We start from the raw sequence: 23,629 nt of genomic DNA, 5'->3' as shown, positions 1-23,629 counted from the left end.
CCAGACTTACATCTTCAACTGAACATATATCAACAGCAGCATCTAATCTCTCATGTGTGCTCTGTTGCAGTTCTTTAAGTAGTGAAAGCTGTGAACAAGGGAATACAGGTTAGTCATAGAAAAGTGAAACCTCACACAGTACTGGGATCACTGCTCTGCCCAGGAACGAAGAGACGTGGGCCCAGCACCGACAGGAAGAGACACATGGTTAGGCTTTGAATTATAAAACAGGATTATAGAATAGATTTGCTCAAACTCAGTTACCAAAAGATTTGCACCAACAACTTACCAAGTGCTTTTGTCTGTGACTGTATGAGGCATTCTGAACATATAGCATCACGGCTTCCTTTTGCAGTTTAATCATTTCTTGCTCTAAAAGTTTGCATTTCTCCTTTTGGGCACTGAGAGCCAATGCCAATGCCTTGTTGTTAATTTTCATTGAAGTGTGAACAATGGAGGAGTTATCTGAAATAAGAGATTATGCATTATGGTTTTGTGCTGTGTTTTGAGCTCTAATTGAATTTGACAGATGGTTCTACCCAATTAATGCATTTTATAAATGTTCTTGTTCAAAATGTAGGTAGGTCAAGGGTTTAAATTCAACAGAGGAGAAATGTCTCATTGGTTACATAAAAGTCATGGTATTTGCAAACTGAGTCAATGTTCTCCTGCAACCTTTTCCTGAGATATGAGACCACAAGTCAAATACAGAACCTGCTTTTCATTACATTAATTCGAAATGAAATGGAGCAAGTATTCGTTTTAAAATCCAATCTAAGTGACTTATCGAGACACTTCTAAAACACATCTGAAAACACATTACAGATGCCATACAGCTGTATGCATTTGTTAAGATAAACATAACAGCCTTCAGAGTACTTACTTAGGATCTTGGTTTTGATCTTCAGTGCAAGCGATGTGTTCAGTTTCGCTGCCTTTAAGGAGCCCTGCTTCTTTTCAAGCATCCTCTCTCTGAGCACGTCCATGGTGGAAGGTCCGCTAGCAGTCGCTTGCGCAAACATCTCAAGCCTTTTAGATACTTGAAAAAACAAAACATCTTCTGAATCAGTTCAATGGCTGCTTCTGAAAAGCACAACAAACTACCAAGACAGCCAAAAGACATGCGACACTCCAAACAAAGCCTTTTTTTTCTTATACAGTACTTTGTTTTCCATGCAAAGGAACTGCAGCGCAATGTTTCCATAAAACAGGAAGGCAGTGTTCCAATGCCACATTGAATTATTTGCAGTTAAATATGTCTAGGACATAAATACGATGTATCATGCTGTAGGTTTTTAATCAAAACTTCTTCAGTGTTTCCTTTTCCCTTTCTCTAAACTTAAGACCAAATGTGTTTTACTCTCTCTTCATCCGTTATGTTATTACCCCTTTCCTGTTTTCTAAACAAAAGGCAAATACAATATTTCGAATCCTGGTCCATTCTGTGTTTCAATTCATAACCGCCAGCTGCTAATTATAACAAATACGGCATATCAACCTTACCAGAACTGGACCGGGGTATTATTTATACCAGCTTCGTCTGTTCAAGAAACATTGAAAATGTTACTGGGACTCACTAGGACGTTTCTGTTTAAAAACACCACAGTCCCGTGCTGGTCTCTGATTTATAACGACTCTTTATAAAACACATATACACTAAACAACATGAAATTCTAAAGGCCAATCACTTTCATGTTTCTCTCTCCAAACTTTCAGACACGCTTTGTTCAAAAGCTAAACCCCGCCCAAGCCCCATCTCTCGGCCAATCTGAGCCAGATATACAATGAGAGGGGTGGGGTGTGGGTTAGTACCACCCAGGGCACTGCGCAGGCTGGCTTCGGCAGCAGTCTGCCTGACGTCACAATTACAGCTGTAAGCAGGACGACTTTCTTGATAAACGCCTTGACTTACTTTTGCACTCGCTGCAAATGCTATGTATTGTAAAATACTAAAAGATTTAGTAATTTTAATTAAAGTTGATTTGAGATCATCAGGTAAATCTTGATCTTGCATATCCTTTTGGTTCACAGCCGCAACCAGTCTCCCACAACAATTTTTCAAAGCTGCGCTGAGCTGTGCAGAATCTGCTCGGATTTCTGATGACCTCGAAAAACGCACATCTATGCAATTGCGTGCAGAACAGCGGAAATGTGCGCTACTGCTGTCGAACAGTCAGCTGCGCAGATCAGCAGAGCTGAATGTTAAAAACGAGCACTGAGTTAGACGAATTGTTTCACTTGCGGGTGAAATACACATCATATTAAGAAAAAATAAATAAACACACATATATATATATATATATATATATATATATATATATATATATATATATATATATAGCTAAGGCGTATCCATTCTTGTTCAAGAAAAGGCGTTAGGAAGGTAATATGTTATTTCTCATATGTTCCATTGTCTTGGTACCAATGTATATAAATAACATGACCCTCTTCTCCATGCATTACGTTCACTGTTTTCATCGACTTACTAAATAAGTGCGAAGCCAGTTTTATGTTCATTGCTATACCCGGCCAATGCTTTTGTTCAATGCAGTTGCTGATTACAGGGGCGTGTGAAGTACGTATAATATGACAGCAACAATAAGGAGTCACGGTGGCCGAGAGGTTAAGGCGTTGGACTCGAAATCCAATGGGGTTTCCCCGCACAGGTTCGAATCCTGTTCGTGACGAACATTTATTTAACATTTAAACAAGAAAACTAAATTCATATTCTGAGTACACAGTACTACTGTACATAGTGATATGCTTGAATTGTTATTTTTGAAGTGAAAGACTGAGCAGAGCAAACGCAGATGTTTTGTTTATACCTACAATTACAGAGTGGGTATATTGATCAGATTAGTCTGGAATTTTCAGTGCTAAACGATAAGGGAAGGTAATTCCTATAAAATGCGTCTAAATACTTTTACATGAAATTTAACACATCAGCTTATTTATTTTGACTCGCTATTTTGAACACCAACAACACCGATAAAGTATTACTACGGTACAGAATAAAGTATTTTATATAAAAAATAAATAAATTAAAAATTAAATTAAAAAAAATAAAATAAAAAAACACTCATTGGGTTCTGCTACAGTCCCTCTTTCTGCCATAATTCAATCAACCCGCTTTTCTGTATGACTGCGATTATGAACCTTGCACACGCTTACTGTTCGTCTCATCAAAGCAGCCGGGCAGAGGAATCGCAGAAGACTGTATGAATTATTATGCATCGATCTACAGCGTAAAGCTCAAGCGTTGTTGGTTTAAGTTCTGTTTGGAACCCCCGCCCTACCCCCTCGCCAATGATGACACATATGACGCCGATCTACTCTATATGAATGGGCGGAAATATGCGCCCTCTCCAAATAAAGTCCGTTCGTGAAAGAAAGTTTGGTTAATCAACACTGGAGTCTGCTCTAAGACTGAATAGCGACGTGCCAGGGTACCTGATAGTTAAAAATGAGTGCTGTCTTCTGGAACCCAGAGCTACTGAAAGCAAGGACGAAGGTAAGCGGTGCTTTCTACTGTTAAGTAAAATTTTTCTTTTCTTGATATTATTATGTATACGATTATTTGACGATGGAAGGATTCGAAACCGTGCAGATGATAACCCTTTGGCCACAGACCTTTAATAACAGAATTCAAAGATGCGACTTGTGCTTTATGACAATATGAAAAGGAACGAAGTTCGTCAGCACCAATCTTTATGGATCATGCCATTTATCTATGCTTTTCAAGGCATTATTTCCTTTTAAATGGTGCTGTATGAGGAATGCTGGAAATAAAACTCCTATTGTATAACAGTTTCACCCATTCCTAGTTTCACTTCGAGCTTAATTAGCCCCAGTGCTTAGTTAACAAGCTCAGGTGTGTCTTGTTAAACTCATCAGTAAAACCAGGAGTGGATCAAACCACTCTGCAATGGGAGTCTCGTTTCCATCCCTGCTGATCAGCACTAATAGAGGACTACATTATGTAGTACTAATGGGTGATGGTGAACCAGACGATAGTGATTGTAACTGCAGCTCCCAGTGCCCTCACAGAACCAAGCTGCAGCACACAGTGGTAAAGCTGAGTGAAGCACAGGGGCAGAAGGCAAAGTGAAGCACAGTATGGTAAAGCTGAGTGAAGCACAGGAGCAGGAGGCAAAGTGAAGCACAGTATGGTAAAGCTGAGTGAAGCACAGTATGGTAAAGCTGAGTGAAGCACAGGAGCAGAAAGCAAAGTGAAGCACAGTATGGTAAAGCTGAGTGAAGCACAGGAGCAGGAGGCAAAGTGAAGCACAGTATGGTAAAGCTGAGTGAAGCACAGGGGCAGAAGGCAAAGTGAAGCACAGTATGGTAAAGCTGAGTGAAGCACAGGAGCAGAAGGCAAAGTGAAGCACAGTATGGTAAAGCTGAGTGAAGCACAGGAGCAGAAAGCAAAGTGAAGCACAGTATGGTAAAGCTGAGTGAAGCACAGGAGCAGGAGGCAAAGTGAAGCATAGTATGGTAAAGCTGAGTGAAGCACAGTATGGTAAAGCTGAGTGAAGCACAGGGGCAGAAGGCAAAGTGAAGCACAGTATGGTAAAGCTGAGTGAAGCACAGGGGCAGAAGGCAAGCTGAAGCACACCATGGTATGGGAAATTCATGATGTTATCCCAGGGACAAGATGAATGGCTGGTTTCAGACCTTAGCAGTAATCTTGGACTACTAATGTTAAATTGAGTAAAAAAAACAGCTTTCAGCACTGACTATAATTTGAATCTTGCATTATCTTCGTCACATGTACATCATTCTAAGATAAATTGTAAAACAAATACATCTATTTGGTGTTAAAAGCAGCATATGTTTGAGCTGAGATTTGAGGATTTCATCCATCTATAAAAATATTCTAGAAAAAAAATACGTATCATCCACAGAACACATCTTCAAATCTCACGTTCTGCTGCTCTTTTCCATTAAACCCAATGTTAAAAGGCAAGTTGCCCTTGACAACTGTCCTTATTAACTTTGATATGGTTACATGATTTGATCAAGTTCTTTCAAATTTGTTTGACATAATCTCTCTGGGCTTTACCATGCTCACTATGCTTTCTGACTCTGCTATGTTTTTGCTGTGGGAATCTAATCCTGTCCCTGCTTGCAGCCTCTGTCCAGGCTGCTCCTGGTATGTGCCCTCCTCTCCCTGTCCCTTGCCCTGCCTCGCACCCATGCCTTCCCCAGCTGCTGCCATCTCCGCCGCTGCCACTGCCGCCTGCTGGAGCTGCTGTACGGGCCGGGGAACCACGCCATCGGCATCCTCACCATGGGCAGGCGCCGCTCCAGCTCAGGGCAGCAGGGGGCGCTCCGGAGCTCAGGGAGAGAGGCCCAGACTGTGGAGACCAAACCTCAGAGGACAGGAGGATACAGCAGCGAGACCCTGACTCGTATCGGGACTCTCGTGAGCCGACGAGGGTTTTGTGGCATGCTGCTCCACCAGCACCTGCAATGGTGCCTGTGGGGGTCCCGTAGGGGGATGCGTGAGACATGCCTGATCAGGCTGTGTGTTCCACCGGATCTTTGCAAATTGACAGATTGTTTGTTTTTCCTTATGGCAATTAATGTAGAGAATTACAAAAATATAGACTCTGTAAATTCTAACACCCTTGTGCATGAATTCAGAGGCTGACCAGGTGATTGCAATACATGGGACACCTCTGGTCTTAGTGATGCTTCAATGACGTACCTGTGTAGAGAGGCAGTGTGGAGCAGCATTCTGCACACAGCTTCCATCAACAGGGTGTCTATAATGATGATGAGTTCTAATTTTCAGAACTCTCTCTCTGCCTCCCTGTGCTCTCACTGAACCATCACACTGCCCGTCCACACAGACTCTCCAGCAGGGAGATGCACCTGTATCAGTCTTTAAATGATGAATGCATAAATAAATAAACACATGTATTGTTTGACTTTTATTCCTCGCATTTCACTAAAATGTGTAACAAAATTGTTCTTCGTTTTGATTGTTTTTATCTCTTGTCATGTCATACAAAGTAGCCCACCTTCACAAACAGACTCTGATTTTGCAATGCTAACGTCCTGTTTGTTGAAGTGCTTGTCCTGGTACTGTGTTGTATGTATGTGGGTCCCCTTGTCTTGGGCTCCCTAACACTTAGTTTAACTGAGGTCTTTCCATCTTGACAAGGTATCTTCACATCGCTCACAGGTGCAGGTCTCTGACTGTACTTGTGAAGCTCACATTAAAATGTGTTCTGTACTTGTCTTGTAGTTGAGAAGTCTTAGCAGATTAATATCAGGCTGTTCGGGGTGTCTCCCATGCAGTCACTCGCCTATTGCATGTAGAGCTCACATTTAGAAGGGAGAGTCTTAATGATTCAATTGCAGTGGTGGAGAAAAACATCCCATTGCAAAGCAATTTCATCCATTCCAAGCTTATCCATAGCATACAGAAAATTCAGATATTGCTATTCAAGCTTATTAATGTACATTGAGTGGCTCAAACTGCAATGCAATGGTCTTTTTGCCATTGCTTATTGTCATGTCTAGTGATTTTGAGTCCCTCTCTCCCTCAGTCTCCTGCAGTCCCTCCTTCCCCTCAGTCCCTTCCAGTCTCTCTCTCTCTCCCCCCTCAGTCTCCCCAGCCTCCCCTCTCCTCCCTCCCCCCTCAGTCTCCACAGCCTCCCCTCCGTCTCTCTCCTCTAGTGGGGTGCTGTAGGCTTTGCTCTGTATCTTCACCACCATCCTCCTGGCATAGAAGTCTCTGTACTCCTCGGGCAGCTCCTCCAGGGTCCTCAACGCTCGCTCCAGTACCTGCATGGCCCGTGCTGCCGCCGTAGGGTCCTTGTTTCCATAGGTGTCAGTCCTGTCATAGCACGCTGGGGGGAGGTGCCTCCAGAAGATGTTGACCCCCACTCCAAACTGCAGGGCCAGGGTGTTGTGAAACCACAGTGCTGGGGGGGGGAGACCAGAGACATACTTCAGTGCTGCAGCCACTCACTGCTCAAACACCTTGACTCATCAACGACAGCCACTCACTGCTCAAACACCTCGACTCATCACGACAGCCACTCGCTGCTCAAACACCTTGACTCATCAACGACAGCCACTCACTGCTCAAACACCTCGACTCATCACGACAGCCACTCGCTGCTCAAACACCTTGACTCATCAACAACAGCCACTCACTGCTCAAACACCTTGACTCAACAACGACAGCCACTCACTGCTCAAACACCTTGATTGATTAGCGACAGCCACTCACTGCGCAAACACCTTGAGTCATCAACGACAGCCACTCACTGCTCAAACACCTTGATTGATCAGTGACAGCCATTCGCTGCTCAAACACCTTGACTCATCAACGACAGCCACTCACTGCTCAAACACCTTGATTCATCAGTGACAGCCATTCGCTGCTCAAACACCTCGACTCATCACGACAGCCACTCGCTGCTCAAAAACCTTGATTCATCAATGACAGCCACTCACTGCTCAAACACCTTGATTCATCAAAGATTCGACTTTTCACTCAATAAATATTGGTGCACCGCGGTCCCTCGTTATTTCACAATTCGACGTTGACAGTAAATTGTACACCTGCTATATTCTCCTGTGTGAGTGCCTGAGCCTGTTGCCTTTTTACTGTGGCTAATCAAGCTTGTATTATAATCTGGAATGGGTGAAACTGCTATGCAACAAGAGTCTTACTTCCATCCCTGAAATACAATACTATGGAAAGAGGTCCACTATACTATAGGGCAGGTTTAGAAGTATGAGATACTCTTCAGTTTAGATCATTAAAACAGAACTCAGACAAATATGTACTGGTGTGGAGGACGGCTCACTAAGGACAGAGACACAGCTTCTCTTAGCTCTTCTCCCCCTGTGATAATCAGCTCCAATCCAACACTACCCTGCTCTTCAGGAACGGTATATTAGCACCATGAAGGTCAGCACTTTTATCCTGCTCTCTAATTCCTGAACAGTGTGAATATTTGAGTCCCTGGAGCTGTAGACAGGGTTCGTCAGCCGGGGTCGCACCTGGGATGAAGAGGATGTCTCCGGGCTCCAGGCAGCACTCGTAGCGTCTGGCCTTCACAAACTCGGGGTACCTGCTCAGGTCAGGGTGGTCAATGTCCAGCACCTCAGATTTATCACCTGAGCAAATAAAGGAATGAGTAAGGAATGAGAAGAGAGGCCCAGACAGGCATGTCCAGTTTCTTTTAGCTGCACTATTATTCTACTTCATGTGAAAGAGAACCTCCTTCTATATTTTAATAACACACTTAAAGTACAATTCTATATAAACCCTATACTACTGTGAGACCTAAGTTTAAAATATATTATTTATACCATTAAGAGTGAAATCAAACAACAGCTGTATATTCCTTTGCTTTTTTTCTTGTTGAGTGATTTCGACATAAACATTCTACATCAACGGGCTCGATCAGGTCTGTTTTCTAGATCCTTGCACCAGTACTCCAGAGTGATCAGTTTAACAGAGAGCTGGCTCTTGCACCAGTACTCCAGAGTGATCAGTTTAACAGAGAGCTGGCTCTTGCACCAGTACTCCAGAGTGATTAGTTTAACAGAGAGCTGGCTCTTGCACCAGTACTCCAGAGTGATCAGTTTAACAGAGAGCTGGCTCTTGCACCAGTACTCCAGAGTGATCAGTTTAACAGAGAGCTGGCTCTTGCACCAGTACTCCAGAGTGATCAGTTTAACAGAGAGCTGGATGGATATTCTGGAAACCAGCGAATCAGTCTCATCACACATTTCAGTTTCACTTTCACGGCCATATTCAGAAGCAATACTCAAGTGACCAACAACCATTAACTTGGCACACTAAGTGAGCATTAACACTTGTTTGTGAATATGGGCCTCAGTCTCTTCTCACTACAGTAAGTGAATAAGCGAGCGTAGCGCTCCCGGTGGCACTGGAGCGGAGCTCCTTACCTGACAGATACAGGTAGGGGGCGTCTCGAGGGCTGTACAGCACAACACGCTTCCTCCCAGTCACCTGAACCAACAGGTTATCCATCACCTGCATAGACAGGCAGGCTATCAATACTCAACAAGCCTTTTTATCAGAAATACAAAAAGAAGCCTAATAAAGGTATCAGGTTTTTTCTAAATGCAGCACAATGGAGTGTTTTGTAGTTATGGATGAAGTCTTCTCTTAAGCTAACATACTGATGGCTGTACCTTCCCTTTGCTACAGGGTGGCTAGATTGTCTTTTTTCTAATAAGCTGATATAATGGGGGCTATCCCATCACTATGGGGTAACAATAAAAAAGATAAACACACCATTTCCATCTTGGAAGCATCCACCCATCCTACTGCTCCCCCTGTGTTACATCATAGTGATGACCCCCTCCCCCTGTGCTCTTTCATCATAGTGATGACCCCTCCACATGTACTCTTACATCATAGTGATGACCCCTCCACGTGTACTCTTACATCATAGTGATGACCCCTTCCTCTTTACTCTTACATCATAATGAGTCCAGAGTTGGAGGCCGGAAGAGCTGATTCGGAACACGCTGGAGAAGAATTGGTCTTTCTCGAAGAATTCTGGTAAAAGAAAGTCCTCTGCCAGGCTCGGGAACTGCTTCCTGATATCAGCGATGTCCTGCGGACACAGACACAGGGATTGATCATTGCAATACAAGGGATTATATTAAAATACACACACGAGATGACTGTAGCAGCAGTGCACTAGCAAAGGCAAACAATATCTTAAACTAGTGGAGGTACAACTGCAACAATGCAGATAGCGTGGGATCCAATCACCTGAAACTGGTGCCTGTAAATACTAATGAATTCAGTGTAATTACTGAACCTTAAAGTGGTGGTGGAGGTGATGTGTTTCTCCAGTTAGACCCCCTGCTTTGTAATATCCGTGCATGAATATTAACTAAATGAATAACTGACACATTTTAAAATAGCACCGGGACCCACAGTTGCGTATTTGATCTGTGTTCTTCCCCCATAATCTTTTATTAACAGTAATTGGATGTGACATTTACAGACTAATGAACTGCTCAGACAGACTGCAGTGAAGTGGCTCTGTGTTTGATCCTGTCTCCTGGGGGAGGCTCACCAACAGCTACACAGACTGGCTCACTGTCTCCAAGTCAATCTGCAACCAGGTTCAGTGCGTCTCAATGCATTTCAGAGGTTTAACCTGCTGAAGACGGCTGCTCTCTGGTGCACACATCTTGTTTATAGGGATCCCCTTGTTATTATAGAGATGATGGGAATGAATTCACAATTCACCTTGCCAGGGCAGAACTGTTAACCTGACGCTACTTTACAGAGGAAGGTACTGCAGGACCAAAACGCTAGTTAAATAAAGGAAATGAACCACCATACTACTTGTGTAATCCTTGCCACGTATTCACGTGTTGCATGCTATTTCTGAGAGTTTTACAAGTAGAGATGCACATATTATTTGATTATTGTATGGAACTCTCCACAGGCCAGGGTCATTGGTGTTGATCGGGCTTGTAGTAGGGCGGTAGAAAGCCCTGCTGCTTAAATGTGTTTTTTATTTATTTTTAGGATGGGGTCTCCCCTTCTGCCCCTGTGTTATTTTTGTATTTGTGTGTGTGTGTGTGTATATATATATAGCTTGTTGTTTGTTTTTATTTAAAACATGTTCTGGCAGAGGTGAGGTTAGGAACTCGTCCTCTGCTAGGAGTAATTACTAAACTTGCGCAGAAGGTGCCCATCTCCCGAATTAGTTAGGTGATTAATTTGTTGCTAATTGGGAGATGGTCACCTGTATATAAACCTGCAGCTCTCTGCACTCCAGGTGGGTGTTCAGAAGTGGAGAACGAGAGCGGAGAAGAGAGAAAGTAAAACTAAAAGACTCACCTTCCTGGGGTCCTCTCCAAGCGATCGCAGGTAATAGCTCTCCTTCTGCACAGACACAAACAGACAGACTGATTGACAACACCTGAGACACAATGTTACGCAGCAGCCAGCAGTGGGCACACAGCACTAATTAGCTTTCAACCTTTCAGGCTTCAAATGCTCACTGAAAGTCCAAAGGCAGGCTGGGGTAGGGGGCTTGCCGTTTCCTGCTGTGGCTGCCCGCTGGCTGCTTTAGTTCACAAAGAACAGAATGTTTGAATCGTTTAATCAGGGCTGCCTTTAGAACGTGTGTTTACCAGGTGATTCACTCTAGACAAGTTACACAAGTCCAATCTGAGTGAAGCGTGACTGGATGAAATTGCCACCAGCATTCGTACAACTCCTGAAACACCCTTTCAGATAGATGTGCCCTGAAGTGAAAGATGCACACGGCCTGGCTACGATCAGAAAGAGATGGAAGAGCAATGCTTAACCAAGCCCCAGCCTTGCTTATCATTGTATCATTCTACTGTATTTTGGTTAGCTGGGTTTTTATTTTAAAACAAGCCGGGACAAATGCCTTTAGTGATAGTAGATCTTATTGTGCAACAGTATGGGTATATATAACATCCAACCTATATACTGTACACAGTATGCCTGACTGAAGACAAATATTTCACTGCCTTTCAAGTGATACAGCACTTTCAAGCAAACACTTTGCGCATCGCTTATACTTATAAACTGGTATTATTTTCAAGCTGCAGTTTCTGTTACTGTTGCCCTCACACTAATTCCAAAGCTGGCCTCTTGTCTAATTCCTTCCTCAATGCAGCACCACCTAGTGCCAGCAGGGGTCTCTAGTCTAGAGGAGGCAGTTTTTACAGCTCCATCTAGTGGGACTCGAGAGGAATTACTGAAGAAAGACTCAATTAAATACGAAACAGATTGAATTCACCTCAGAAATAAAATACTCAGCATGTTTCGCCTCAGCTGCTCTCTTCACAAACACGTCAAAGGGGAGGGATCTGTAACAAATATAAAATCACTGCTTTAATATCTCAAAAAGTAAGGCTCTTGTTTTTTGGCACACATCACACTGGGTTCGGCCCAAAGTCATTAAAAGATTATTGATAAGTCACCCTCCTTCCACACCCTTACATGTATCAGCGTAAGTGCTTTTGATAACCCAGCGTGCTGTTCTGGTGGTAAGCTGGTCTGGCCCCTGTTGTTTGTTAGTGTACGAAGTTACTGTGCTTCTCAAAGCTTCTTGCTGTTGCAGTCTGAATCAGAGTAAAAAGGCAAGGTGAATCAGGAATTCGAAAGCTACCTGTACAGGAAGTTCTTGCGGAGGAAGTCCATCTGAGGGACAGAGGACACATGGATTTTGACATCGCGGTCTGCCCCCTTCGAGGCCAGATAATCCACACTCCACTTCTCAGTGCAGCCCCCCAGCTGCACACCTTTCAACACGGCTGGCCTCCTCTGGAACACCAAACACAAAACAAAACGCACCCATTTACTACAGGGGCAGTGTAGGGATCAACAAAGACTAAACAAACAACTCTGGAGCTCTATGTTTATCTACTCAACCAGCCCGGACGGCAGACTTTATCCTCTTACAGACAGCTGAGTGGAACATTGCCATACCTATGCATGGCAGATTCTGTTCTATTTTCCCTGATCTATAGCAGCTGGAAATAATGTCTGGCATTGCTGCAAGACAAGCACTGATATCTAAAGCTGAAATTCATTAGAAACACGCAGCTAGCTTTTTCGAAAGCCTTAGAATTTGGTTTATGTTATGTGGAATATCTATCACTGAAGATGCGGTTCAAGGGTCTTTTGCAATTGCAATACTGTTCTTTGCTTACATCGCATGCAAACTTTCCTAAATTGTACACAACGGGTACTTGGTCGCTGGGTGTCGCTGTGGTTCAATGTAATTACTGTATCGTAAACTACAATGTTTACACCGGTATTATGATACCTTAGTATTTTGCGAATGAAAATTAAAATCTATAGTTTGGAATTAGAGAAACAAAGAAATATTAAACAGTACTATAATGACTTCTTATAGTATCTACTAAATATAATTTTAAAATGAATGCTAATGTGCTTGTCAATCAAGGGACATTTATTTAAAAATAAAAATCGGGTTGAGGTGCTGTAACCGAGAGTAAATATTCTTACCAAAGGGTATATGTCCTGCAAAAACAATTCTTTATCAACATCCGTGTACACAGACACTGTCCTTTTCTTCTGACAGTCCATTGAAATACTGTAGATCGCTTCAGAAATGTGCAGGTGATGTTACCACTCTTCCGATCTCCGTCTGTCCACACAGGCTTTCATGCGGTGTCCTCTACAGTACTGTCCCCGCGGAAACACAGTAACAACGACAGTGCGATTCGAGTGATGTCTCTCATACAAGTAAAATTAATAGAAACAAAAAGTATACTTTATTCAAACTGTTAAATGAAGTTCTGTCTGTCCCGGCTACTTCAACCTGTCAGTTATCAATACAGTCCAGGTATTTACTCACCGGTCTAGGAAAATAAATCTTGTTTTCAGACGGATTAGATAAATTAACAGACTGGAAGGGGTAGGAATAAAATGCCGCTGCCCGTAAGGAGTTGCTGCGTTAGGGCTCACGGGATTCTGTCCCGTCTTCTTAGATACGGCAGCGGCTCTTCGTCGTTGATCCCGGTGGTTATCAAGGGGCCTCCCTCTGCCTCAGCGGCTTATCGGCTGGGCTGAGCCCCGGCCCTCTCCGCCGCCAGACTGTACAGCTCTGAGGATGAACCTGAAAATGGAGGTAGTTGGGATACCAAACCCCCGTCTACTACTTTTTAATCCGGGCATGTTTCAATCAGGAGTTTAATATCGGCGACTTCACCGAGGGGGCAAAACACGTGTGTGTGTGCATTTATTTAATTACACTTTTAAGTTGTAATAATAGCGTCAGCAGGGTACTCAAGGTACATGGCCGTTATGTATTGCTCTCGGCACTGATCGATCCCAGTTGTGTATTACAGGCATGGTTTGACTGTGCGTTTTGTTCAGAGATCACCGGGTAAACAAAAAATGTCAGATATAGTTTATTTCAGACTGGTGTTTTAAGAACGTATAAAACGTTGTATTTTTTTAATTTATAACTCTGGTAAATCTGCAAAAAAAAAAAAAAAAAAAAATACAACAGTTTTCCCCAGACACAAGTAAATGGTCACGCCTGCCGTAACACTGTCAATAAGGTGAAGGGCCACAATAAGGCCAGACGGGGGGTGACTACAAGCTGCAAGATGTGTACATTGTTATGGGAGGTAACCATGCCATGGTGGGAACTTGACCGGGCTGTGAGACAGCCCTGGAGAAAAGGCGATTCTCCAGAATGGTCCGTTCTATAAAGTCGCCGCTGTTGAGACATTGTGAAGATACTCGTTTTAACAGCTGAATATGTTGCTGAGTTCCCCAACACTGGGACGCTCATTGATGTGTATTGCTACCCAAAGTGATTAATCTGTTCATCGCCAGGCTTTTGCTCGGGTGTCAAAGCTGCTATCCCAGTGTAAACTTGAAGGATGTAAGTACTGGGTGTCTACCTGGTTAATTAAACACCAACAACATAAACCCTTTTACAGGACTGATTATTAAAAGTGACACATTAAAATCACAATCATTTATTACATATAGTATAATGCATTTCTTTTATAACAAAGATTTATTAACGGAAAACACAATTTATACATAGAGCAACACCCCTTATTTCTGAGTATGTAATCACTGGCAATAATAAAAATTGGATTTTGTAACTCAGATTGCCCCATGAAGTAGAGTGAGCGTGTTACTTCTTGTAATTCAGATTTTTCCTTCCACTATGAATGCAGATTTCTGAATGCTGTTTTTTATAACAAGGAGGGTCTGTCTGTCTCCAGTTTGCCAGATAATGTTCATTAAGATGGAATAAGCATTAATTGACCATCTTTGACTGTGTGTTTTTCTCTGCCCTCTCCCAGGTGCTGGAGAGGCTGCAGCAGCAGTGCCCCCTCCTCCCCCAGACTCACCAGCAAGTCCTGGCAGCTGACATGAGTGACATCATGTACACCACGCCGGGGGGGGACGGGGGGACGGGGGGACGTGGGCATTTACTACGACGACAACGGTGTGTGCTGCCCCCCCCTCCTGCACAAACATCAGTGAGAGTGACAGACACAGAGCAGGGAGCTTTCACCTGTTAGGCACTTGCTGTATATCTGAAGAGGTTTATAGTCTGTTTAGTATGCCACTGTGCTGCCTGCAAATGTATTGTGTAAAGGCCCTTTACTAATTCACTGTTTTCAGTATTTTCAGTTTGAGTAAGTCTGATACAAAGATAGAGCAGATGTAAGGATGATGAGTGGTGGTGTATTAGTCTGGATTGAGAGTGAAGGGAGTTGCAGTGTGTGTGTGTGTGGCAATGAATCCCCATCCCTGACCTGTCTGTCCTCACCACAGGGTGGAAGTTCGTCAGTATCCTCATGCGGTTCTGGTACCTGACCAGCGCCCGGCTCCCAGAGGAGACCCCCGAGGCCACCAAAGTATGTTTTAGAATTGATTTTAAGGTCTTTCTGCTGTCTTCCAAGGCGCTCCATGGTCTGGCTCCTGATTATTTAAAAGAGCTCATGTGCCCATATGCACCTGCCTGTGCTCTTAAGATCAGCTGACTTGGGTCTTCTGCCTGTTCCAAAGATTAAGACCAAGAGAAAAGGTGAAAGAGCTTTGCTATAATAACCAAGAATCTGGAATAGACTGCCATCCAGCATCAGAGAAGCAGAGTCACCTAATGTTTTTAAGTCGAGGTTAAAAACTCATTTTTTTAGATTTGCTTTTGAATCCTGGTTTTATGTATCAATCTTATTATTTTAAACTTGTTCACTGTATTTCTGTTTTTAAACTGAGTTGTTACTTACTTTTAATTAATATTACCAATTTTGCTGTATTTTTTTTTTTTTATTCTGTATTGTTTTTTTTATTGTAAAGCACTTTGAGACACTGTGTGAAAGGTGCTATATAAATAAATCAACTTTTGTAATTTTGTAATGATTAATTAAATAAAATACAACCTGTATAGAAGAAAAACATGATGTTGGGTTTAATTTTATATATGCAATCAATGTTAAGTTTTTTTTAACATGCCCATACCCAAAGAGTGTCTCAGTGGACATCTGGTACTGCAACTTCAGTACACTTTCACAGAACAAAGTGAAACGTGGCAGAAAGTCAAACAAAACCAAAGTCCACGAACTTAGTGAAAATCATCATGGACTTTTTAAGTGGTCCAAATTGACCATAAAAAAATGACCATCTCTTAGTACTGGCTAGCCAGTCATAATGTAACCCCAGTTCTTAGTGGTGACGTTTTCAGCTTCCGATTTAAAATATGTGCTTTTAAATATTTTAATTCCTATGTTCAACATCAAAGTAATACACATAATTGTAACAATATGAAAAGAAATCATTGCAGCAGCACTGTATGGTAAAATCCAGTGTACAGTATCCAGTGTACAGTAGCGATCTCTGTTCCCGCAGGCAGGCTCCTCACACAAAGCGAGGCAACCCACACACACGCCGATACCGCTGTACAAAAAGCCCTATACTGGACAAGAGGTGTTGGTTACAACGTAAACAAGTGAAATACAAATAAAAATAACAATAATAATACTACATTTTACATACAGTTTTTTTTTTGGCATTCATGGGTAATTGGACTTTTTTATCATTATGTTGATTAGTCCTATCTGTTTAAATGTCCAAACAGGGAACAGTGTACAGTACAGTGTTCATTTTTGTAACTACAGCACAGTAGTTGGACTCGCCATCGTTTTCAACGTGAACACTTTTCAAGCTACGGAAGTATTTGGAATTGACCTTACAAACATGGCTGTCACGCTACTCCACCAAATCCATCCTTTTCATTCTGTCACACCGGGAGTGGGCGCATTTTGAAGGGCACACATTCTCACAGCTCTCTCCCGATTGGCTCGCTGATGGAACGCTGGTGTGCTATTGGTGTTTGAGCACGTCAATCGCCTCTCCGTCACAGGGTTTTGCAGTGACTTGCAGATCGGCAGGCTTGCTTGCTGTCAGTTCATTCAAATAGGGTTTAAATACAGGAGTTTTATTAGATAGACAATTGAAATGAAGTTGTCCGCGGCGACCTTCTATGCCTTGCTGGCCGGCTTGTTTGCAATAGCGATTCGCGACGTGCTTTTTGGATACGAGGAGAACGGCTGTAGCATGACCTACATGTTCGAGTATCCCGAATACCAGGTGAGTAGCAGCACTGGCAACAACAGGACAAGCGATGCAGGCACAGTTTCTATAGCGACTGAGCGAGCCTGTTGCTAAGTGAGTTTGATGCGCTGGATACGGGCGTGGTGGTTAACATGGAGTGTGGAGTAAGAAGTAGGTTTCTAATTTAAACGAGTGGTGTGGTTTCATGTTTGTAAACGAGTTCCCTGTATGTGATGAAGCACACACAATACACCGACCACACCCCTCGCGTTCCTCTTTTTTTAATAAATACAACAATTACAAAATGTTGTTACAGCTACCGAGTTATAACGAATTGACCAAATGATGCAGAGAAAGTAATACTCATTTATTATGTACGTTCATCATAGAAAACAATGTGGTTGTTGTTAAAGTAAGCATTATGTTATGTAAGTGTTACATAAAATCCAATGCATATAAGAAAATCCATGACGGATAAATATAGGTAACCATTTTTGGAAGGTTGTTGCTTTAAAAGCAGCATTTAATTTTATTGAAACACCCCACCAACCAAACAACACTAAATACAAGTTATTCATAATCTTACATACCATTGTCAATACAATAGGTCCAGACAGACAGACCCAAACTCAAAACGAAAAGAAACACATTATATTCAACAGTTGTTATAACAGGGATAGACACAAAAACATGCCCCTATCTGCCTAATAAAAGCCACATATTCTCTAATTAAGCAGTTTATATTATTATATTTTATTGCATTACGCAAACAACATATTTACACAAAGAATAGGGGTGGAAGCTTACAAAAAGTATAACCTTGGGATAGCTGGATGCAGTGGCAATCACAAACCGCAGTGCCACAATTTAAAGTATCCTTAACATAACAGTAGGACTTCTATAGAACACAGGCATTTCTGGAGACATTTCTGTACAAAGGGGCAAGTAGGTTGCCATGGGGATAGAGTCCCTGCTGCAGTTAAATCTGGCTTTGTGGAGTGTGCCATTAGCTGTGACATCAACAGGCATGAATGGATTTTAATTGTAATCAGTCCGACACTATTATTAGTTTGTTTTAATCCATTGTGCAACATTTGGGCTTGTGATTGTGTGATTCACTGTTTAGGTGATGGCAGGAGAGACAAGGCTGTGGCTGTGGTCTGTAGTATTTTGGAAGTTACAGAGGAACTAGTAGGAGGAGTAGTATTATATTTTTATAAGAAAAATTACCCCAGCAGAATTTTCTATCATGTCTTCTGTGATGCCAGAAAGTTGGATTCATGATATGAATCCCTTTTCTTCCAGGTCAGAGACATAAGCATGAATCAGACTGATATGTGAGATCGGACAGGCGGCAGGGTTAAATCCTGAACATCTCCCAAACTGGCTTCTGCTTTCTGTTTGAAACTTATGTATTTAAAACTGCACTGTGGAATAACTGGCTGTATACACTGTGTAATAAAAGCCTTGAAGCTGAAAGGCATTGTGTACTGAAATGTGTGCAACACTGATATGCTTCCCCATCTATCTTCAGAAAAAAAAAAAGGTTGTCCTTTCAGAAGCATGTTTGCTTGAAAATTAGTAAACCTGCCCAATAATTATTATTTTTAGCAGAAACAATAGAAAATCCTGCACCTAAGACAGGATGTTAAACAGGCAGTAAACTGTTTGGAAAGGGGAGCTGATATGACATGATACAAGTATATCATCAGAGGAAAACCAATCAAGTGTTCTTTAGCCCTACAGACAGGCAGAGGATTGCCAACATTATTCATAGCATAGGTGTGTAAATCTTCTCAGTTCCCAACCTCAGTGTCCTGGCTGCAACCCAATGCTACTTACTGTGGTGACTGGTCTATTTCAGGAAGCGTTTTAAATCTTATATAATATTTTACAGTAACTCAGTTGCAGTGATTTGTCCATACATTAGGTGTACTAAAAATAACATAATAAATTCAATAGCCAATATTTTTTTTTTCACCCCCAATGAACTCAAGACTACATTTTGTAAGCTGAATTCACCATTGGTGGTCTCATTATATTAGTGTCTGGAGCTATGGTTGGGCAGCAGCCTTTTGTCTGTCAGGAAGGATTAAATGTACAGAAATCATCAAAGATCCCCCTGCTAAGAAGATTCTGCAATTAACAAGCAGTGCGCTCATTAGTGTTCTTTGTGACTTTTCACTTCCGCGCAGGGTGTGCATTGCGATTTGTAAGCTGCTTTCTGATGAATGTCATTGCTAAGTTTATTTTGAGTACTGCTACTGTCTGTATCATTGTGATTGAGGGTTTTAACACGATTGATTACTTATGATAAGTTGTGTTTAGGTGTGGACCTTCCTCCACCCATCTGGTCTGTCGCACACATGGTGAACACTGCCTTGAATCTTCTCCAAATTTTTATTGTCATAGTCTCTCATAGGCCCCATGCTTGTGATAGACCTTTTGGGTATAACTGTTGATTTTACACAAATTTAACCAGCAAAGTCCGAGATTATCAGGGCTCTCCCTGAGTGTGATTATCAGGGCTCTCCCTGCATGTCATTATCAGGGCTCTCCCTGCGTGTCATTATCAGGGCTCTCCCTGCGTGTGATTATCAGGGCTCTCCCTGCGTGCCATTATCAGGGCTCTCCCTGCGTGCGTTTATCAGGGCTCTCCCTGCGTGCCATTATCAGGGCTCTCCCTGCGTGCCATTATCAGGGCTCTCCCTGCGTGCCATTATCAGGGCTCTCCCTGCGTGCCATTATCAGGGCTCTCCCTGCGTGTGATTATCAGGGCTCTCCCTGCGTGCCATTATCAGGGCTCTCCCTGCGTGCCATTATCAGGGCTCTCCCTGCGTGTCATTATCAGGGCTTTCCCTGCGTGTCATTATCAGGTCTCTCCCTGCGTGCCATTATCAGGGCTCTCCCTGCGTGCCATTATCAGGGCTCTCCCTGCGTGCGATTATCAGGGCTCTCCCTGCGTGCCATTATCAGGGCTCTCCCTGCGTGCCATTATCAGGGCTCTCCCTGCGTGCGTTTATCAGGGCTCTCCCTGCGTGCGATTATCAGGGCTCTCCCTGCGTGCCTTTATCAGGGCTCTCCCTGCGTGCGTTTATCAGGGCTCTCCCTGCGTGCGATTATCAGGGCTCTCCCTGCGTGCGATTATCAGGGCTCTCCCTGCGTGTGATTATCAGGGCTCTCCCTGCGTGTCATTATCAGGGCTCTCCCTGCGTGCGTTTATCAGGGCTCTCCCTGCGTGCGATTATCAGGGCTCTCCCTGCGTGCGTTTATCAGGGCTCTCCCTGCGTGCCATTATCAGGGCTCTCCCTGCGTGCGTTTATCAGGGCTCTCCCTGCGTGTCATTATCAGGGCTCTCCCTGCGTGCCATTATCAGGGCTCTCCCTGCGTGCCATTATCAGGGCTCTCCCTGCGTGCCATTATCAGGGCTCTCCCTGCGTGCCATTATCAGGGCTCTCCCTGCGTGCCATTATCAGGGCTCTCCCTGTGTGCGATTATCAGGGCTCTACCTGCGTGTGATTATCAGGGCTCTCTGTTTGTGATCAATCTCACTGTTTTAGTCACCAGTGTGGTTGTGGTGATGTTGTGATCCTCCCTCCTCTGCAGAGAATCAGACTTCCGAAGAGGCTGCAGCGACAGTACCCGAGCTACGGGCTCTACCTCTATGGAGAAGGGAGCTATGCTGAGGAGAACAAGAAGCTGAAGCTGACTGGGATCCCTGTCCTCTTTCTGCCTGGGAACGCTGGCAGCTACAAGCAGGGTAAGGTTGGACTGGTGGCTTTGTACCAAGTGTTCCAAGTATGTTTTTCATCTTTCAATAGCCAGCCTGTAGGTGACATCACAATAATATCTTAACCAGGGCTCTCCACAGCTGTGGCTAATGTTTTAACAGTCCATAAAACAAGAATAGATGACTTTATTAAATCTGTCGTCACAAGTAAATGGACAACAGAAAACACTATCAGAAATAAGAGCTACCCGAGATTATAACCATATCTCTGTAGACTTTCTCTGTTTTACTTCTGTTAATTTGAAACAGTGTCATGGGGTTTTAGTGTAGCCACGTGACCCATATAGCTATTTGCAGTGTAATTAGCAGTCTTCCGAAACTCATTTAAAAGGACTATATATAACCTGGGACAGTACAGTACACCTAGGGCTTCTGTTTTTCAGGTTTTATTGTATTTTTCGGTGCTTATTTTTAGCTATTTTCGAGCGTTATGTAAATCGTTTTGTTTCAGGGCTTTCGTTTTTGATATACTGTGTGAAATTAGTGTTTTCGGTTACTTTGCAAAATGCTTGAGTGTTTTTTTTTTCTGTCACAATGTGTATAGTAGTAACTCAACAGTACTTGCACACTTAAGTTGTACCTTCTTTCCTTTGCTGTCTTCCACAACGAAATCCCTATGGTCACGGGCTCATTCTTCTGGGGGTTTTGTGTGCAGGCATTTTGGTACATTTAGCCACAATTCTTTTTAAAGTCGTCTGTATCTTAACTGTAATACAGCTTTGAATCCTGCTAACAAGTCTCCATCCTGATTGTAATCCCGTTTGAAATCTCGCAAGCGGAGTCTCCAATAGAAATATAGGAATGTGCTGTCACTCAGTAGTTGGGGCAGGTTTAAAGTATTCAGAACGAATCAATGATAGATACAAGTAAGGAGGGCGGGACATTGCCCAGGAGCACTGGGAAATGTATTTCTTATTATATTTGTAGTAGTTTGTTTTACGGGAAAGGGTAAAGTAAACATGACTAGAGTAACCATTTCCACATTTGTAACGGTGTTTATTATCTATCCATTTATTACATTTTTTTGTATCAGGGTATTTTATTGGTTAAAACCGAAAATCAGAAGCCCTAGGTATACCCCAATATACCAGTTTAATTGAATAAGGAGCAGCAACACAGTGATTTATTTTATTAGTCCCTTAACCCCTTTTATTAACTTTGATGAATCAAACCCCTCCCCCCTCACAAATACTGTTTTAATTAAATAAATACAAAATTAGTGACTGATAATCCTAATCAAGACACTAAAACAATCATTTCGTATCGTTGTAGGGCTGTCTTTTTTAAAACGTTTCTTGAAGGTAAAATCATTTGACAATAAAGCGCTTACTGGTGTTTCTCTTCCCTGTGCTGCAGCCCGGTCCCTCGGTTCTGTAGCCCTCCGGAAAGCAGAGAACATCGACAACCGCTTCCACCTGAATGTCTTTACGGTGGACTTCAACGAGGAGCTGGTGGCCTTGTACGGGGGCAGCCTGCAGAGACAGACCAAGTTCGTCCATGAGTGCATCAGAGCCATCCTCAAACTGTACAAGGTGAGGCATGCCTGTACTGAGCCAGCACACTGCAGGGAAGCACTAATGGCAAGGATAGTCCTCTGTTATGTTAATTTCACTTTAAACCTATGTTTGTTAGTTGTTTTTTTCCAGTTGCTGCATAGTCATTGTATAATCCCAGTGTGGCAGTGGAGGCTGTGTGTGTCCTTGTCAGACCCAGCGCTCTTGGTATCTGCAGCCTGTGCCAGGCCGGTGGCTGCTGGCTGTGTGTAACTCTTTGGTGTTGCATGTCGTTTGCTGGCAGGATCAGCCTGCGCCCCCTAGCAGCGTGGCGGTGGTAGGACACTCCATGGGCGGGATCGTGGCGCGGGCCCTCTTCACGCTGCCCAAATTCGGCCATAGACTCATCAGCCTCATTATCACCCAGGCCACACCTCACCAGGGACCCGTCTTGCCCCTGGACAGCAACCTCCTTGGTAAGAGGGGCTTTTAGTGCTATAAGAGAGCAGCCCTTACACCAGTGTCTCATGCAGTCCATTCCAAACCAGGACCATGTTCCAGTTTAAACAGCTCGGTTCAATGAAGCATGGAAAGACTTGGCTGGAGCAAGGCTCTGGGCTGCTCAGTGCAATAATTAAAGCATGTGGTTAGCACACAGTTCTTGACTGTGATGGATTAAAGGAGACCACTGTGTTTTATACTACAGGCAGACGGACACATCTTTGCTGATAATACCTAACTTCTCCTTGTTAAGCTGCAGTAATGCTTTTTGCATCTTTAAGTTTTAGTAGGCATTTCCAATTGGAAGGATATCCTCAGAATGGATTGAAAGAGATACAACTTACTACCTCTGCTCTACACATTGGAAGCTGCACTGTATTTTACACTGTGACGAATAGAGACTTCTACCACTCTGGCTCACTAAACAGTTATTTTACTAGGGGCTGCCATAAAGTACTGCAGAGGGGACAGCAGGAACTGCAAAGTGATAGTACAGTGGTAGTCAGTGTGTTAAATGAGCATGCTAGGGTGTTTATAAAGAATGACCTGCGTCTTTCACTTCGCAAGAACTGTTTCATCCATACTCTGAGACACAGTCGTAAGATATGCAGTTTTACAAAAAAGAAACTCTGTGATCCAACACATTTTAACAAGACTTTAGTGTACTCCTATAGAGCTGGTTTAGATCACTTATTAATTGAGGTTAATTAAAAAGACAGAGGTCAGCTGACT

At 43.1% G+C, this 23,629-nt stretch overlaps 2 protein-coding genes and 1 non-coding gene across 4 annotated transcripts in view; 2 read left to right on the top strand and 1 right to left on the bottom strand.

The window, feature by feature from the left end:
• Positions 1–2,605: 2,605 nt before the first annotated feature.
• On the top strand, positions 2,606–2,687 carry trnas-cga. The gene has a single exon. It is a non-coding gene; the product is annotated as a tRNA-Ser (tRNA).
• A 3,937-nt stretch (positions 2,688–6,624) lies between these two features.
• Positions 6,625–13,634, bottom strand: tyw5 (tRNA-yW synthesizing protein 5; the record flags this gene model as incomplete). The annotated part of the gene is made up of 9 exons (XM_041262682.1): positions 13,386–13,634; positions 13,034–13,213; positions 12,171–12,325; positions 11,799–11,868; positions 10,865–10,909; positions 9,480–9,617; positions 8,941–9,028; positions 8,026–8,142; positions 6,625–6,935 (listed from the first exon to the last, which is right to left on the bottom strand). Coding segments are annotated over exons 2-9 (1,005 nt in total), but the record flags the coding sequence as incomplete, so codon positions are not given.
• Positions 13,635–16,885: 3,251 nt separating this feature from the next.
• Positions 16,886–23,629, top strand: part of LOC121323586 (GPI inositol-deacylase-like) — a 36,843-nt gene continuing 30,099 nt past the window's right edge. Inside the window, exons 1-4 of one of the 2 annotated variants that reach the window (XM_041264727.1) lie at positions 16,886–17,149; positions 20,720–20,873; positions 22,260–22,435; positions 22,701–22,872. In XM_041264727.1, coding sequence (XP_041120661.1) covers positions 17,018–17,149; positions 20,720–20,873; positions 22,260–22,435; positions 22,701–22,872 — 634 coding nt within the window. In that variant the 5' untranslated portion in view covers positions 16,886–17,017. The remainder of the gene's footprint in view (positions 17,150–20,719; positions 20,874–22,259; positions 22,436–22,700; positions 22,873–23,629) is intronic. The other variant, XM_041264726.1, reaches the window with a different exon arrangement.

Source organism: Polyodon spathula, chromosome 11, assembly GCF_017654505.1.
Source record: "Polyodon spathula isolate WHYD16114869_AA chromosome 11, ASM1765450v1, whole genome shotgun sequence".
Lineage (NCBI taxonomy): Eukaryota > Metazoa > Chordata > Actinopteri > Acipenseriformes > Polyodontidae > Polyodon > Polyodon spathula.
This window is presented reverse-complemented; position numbering and strand designations above follow the sequence as displayed.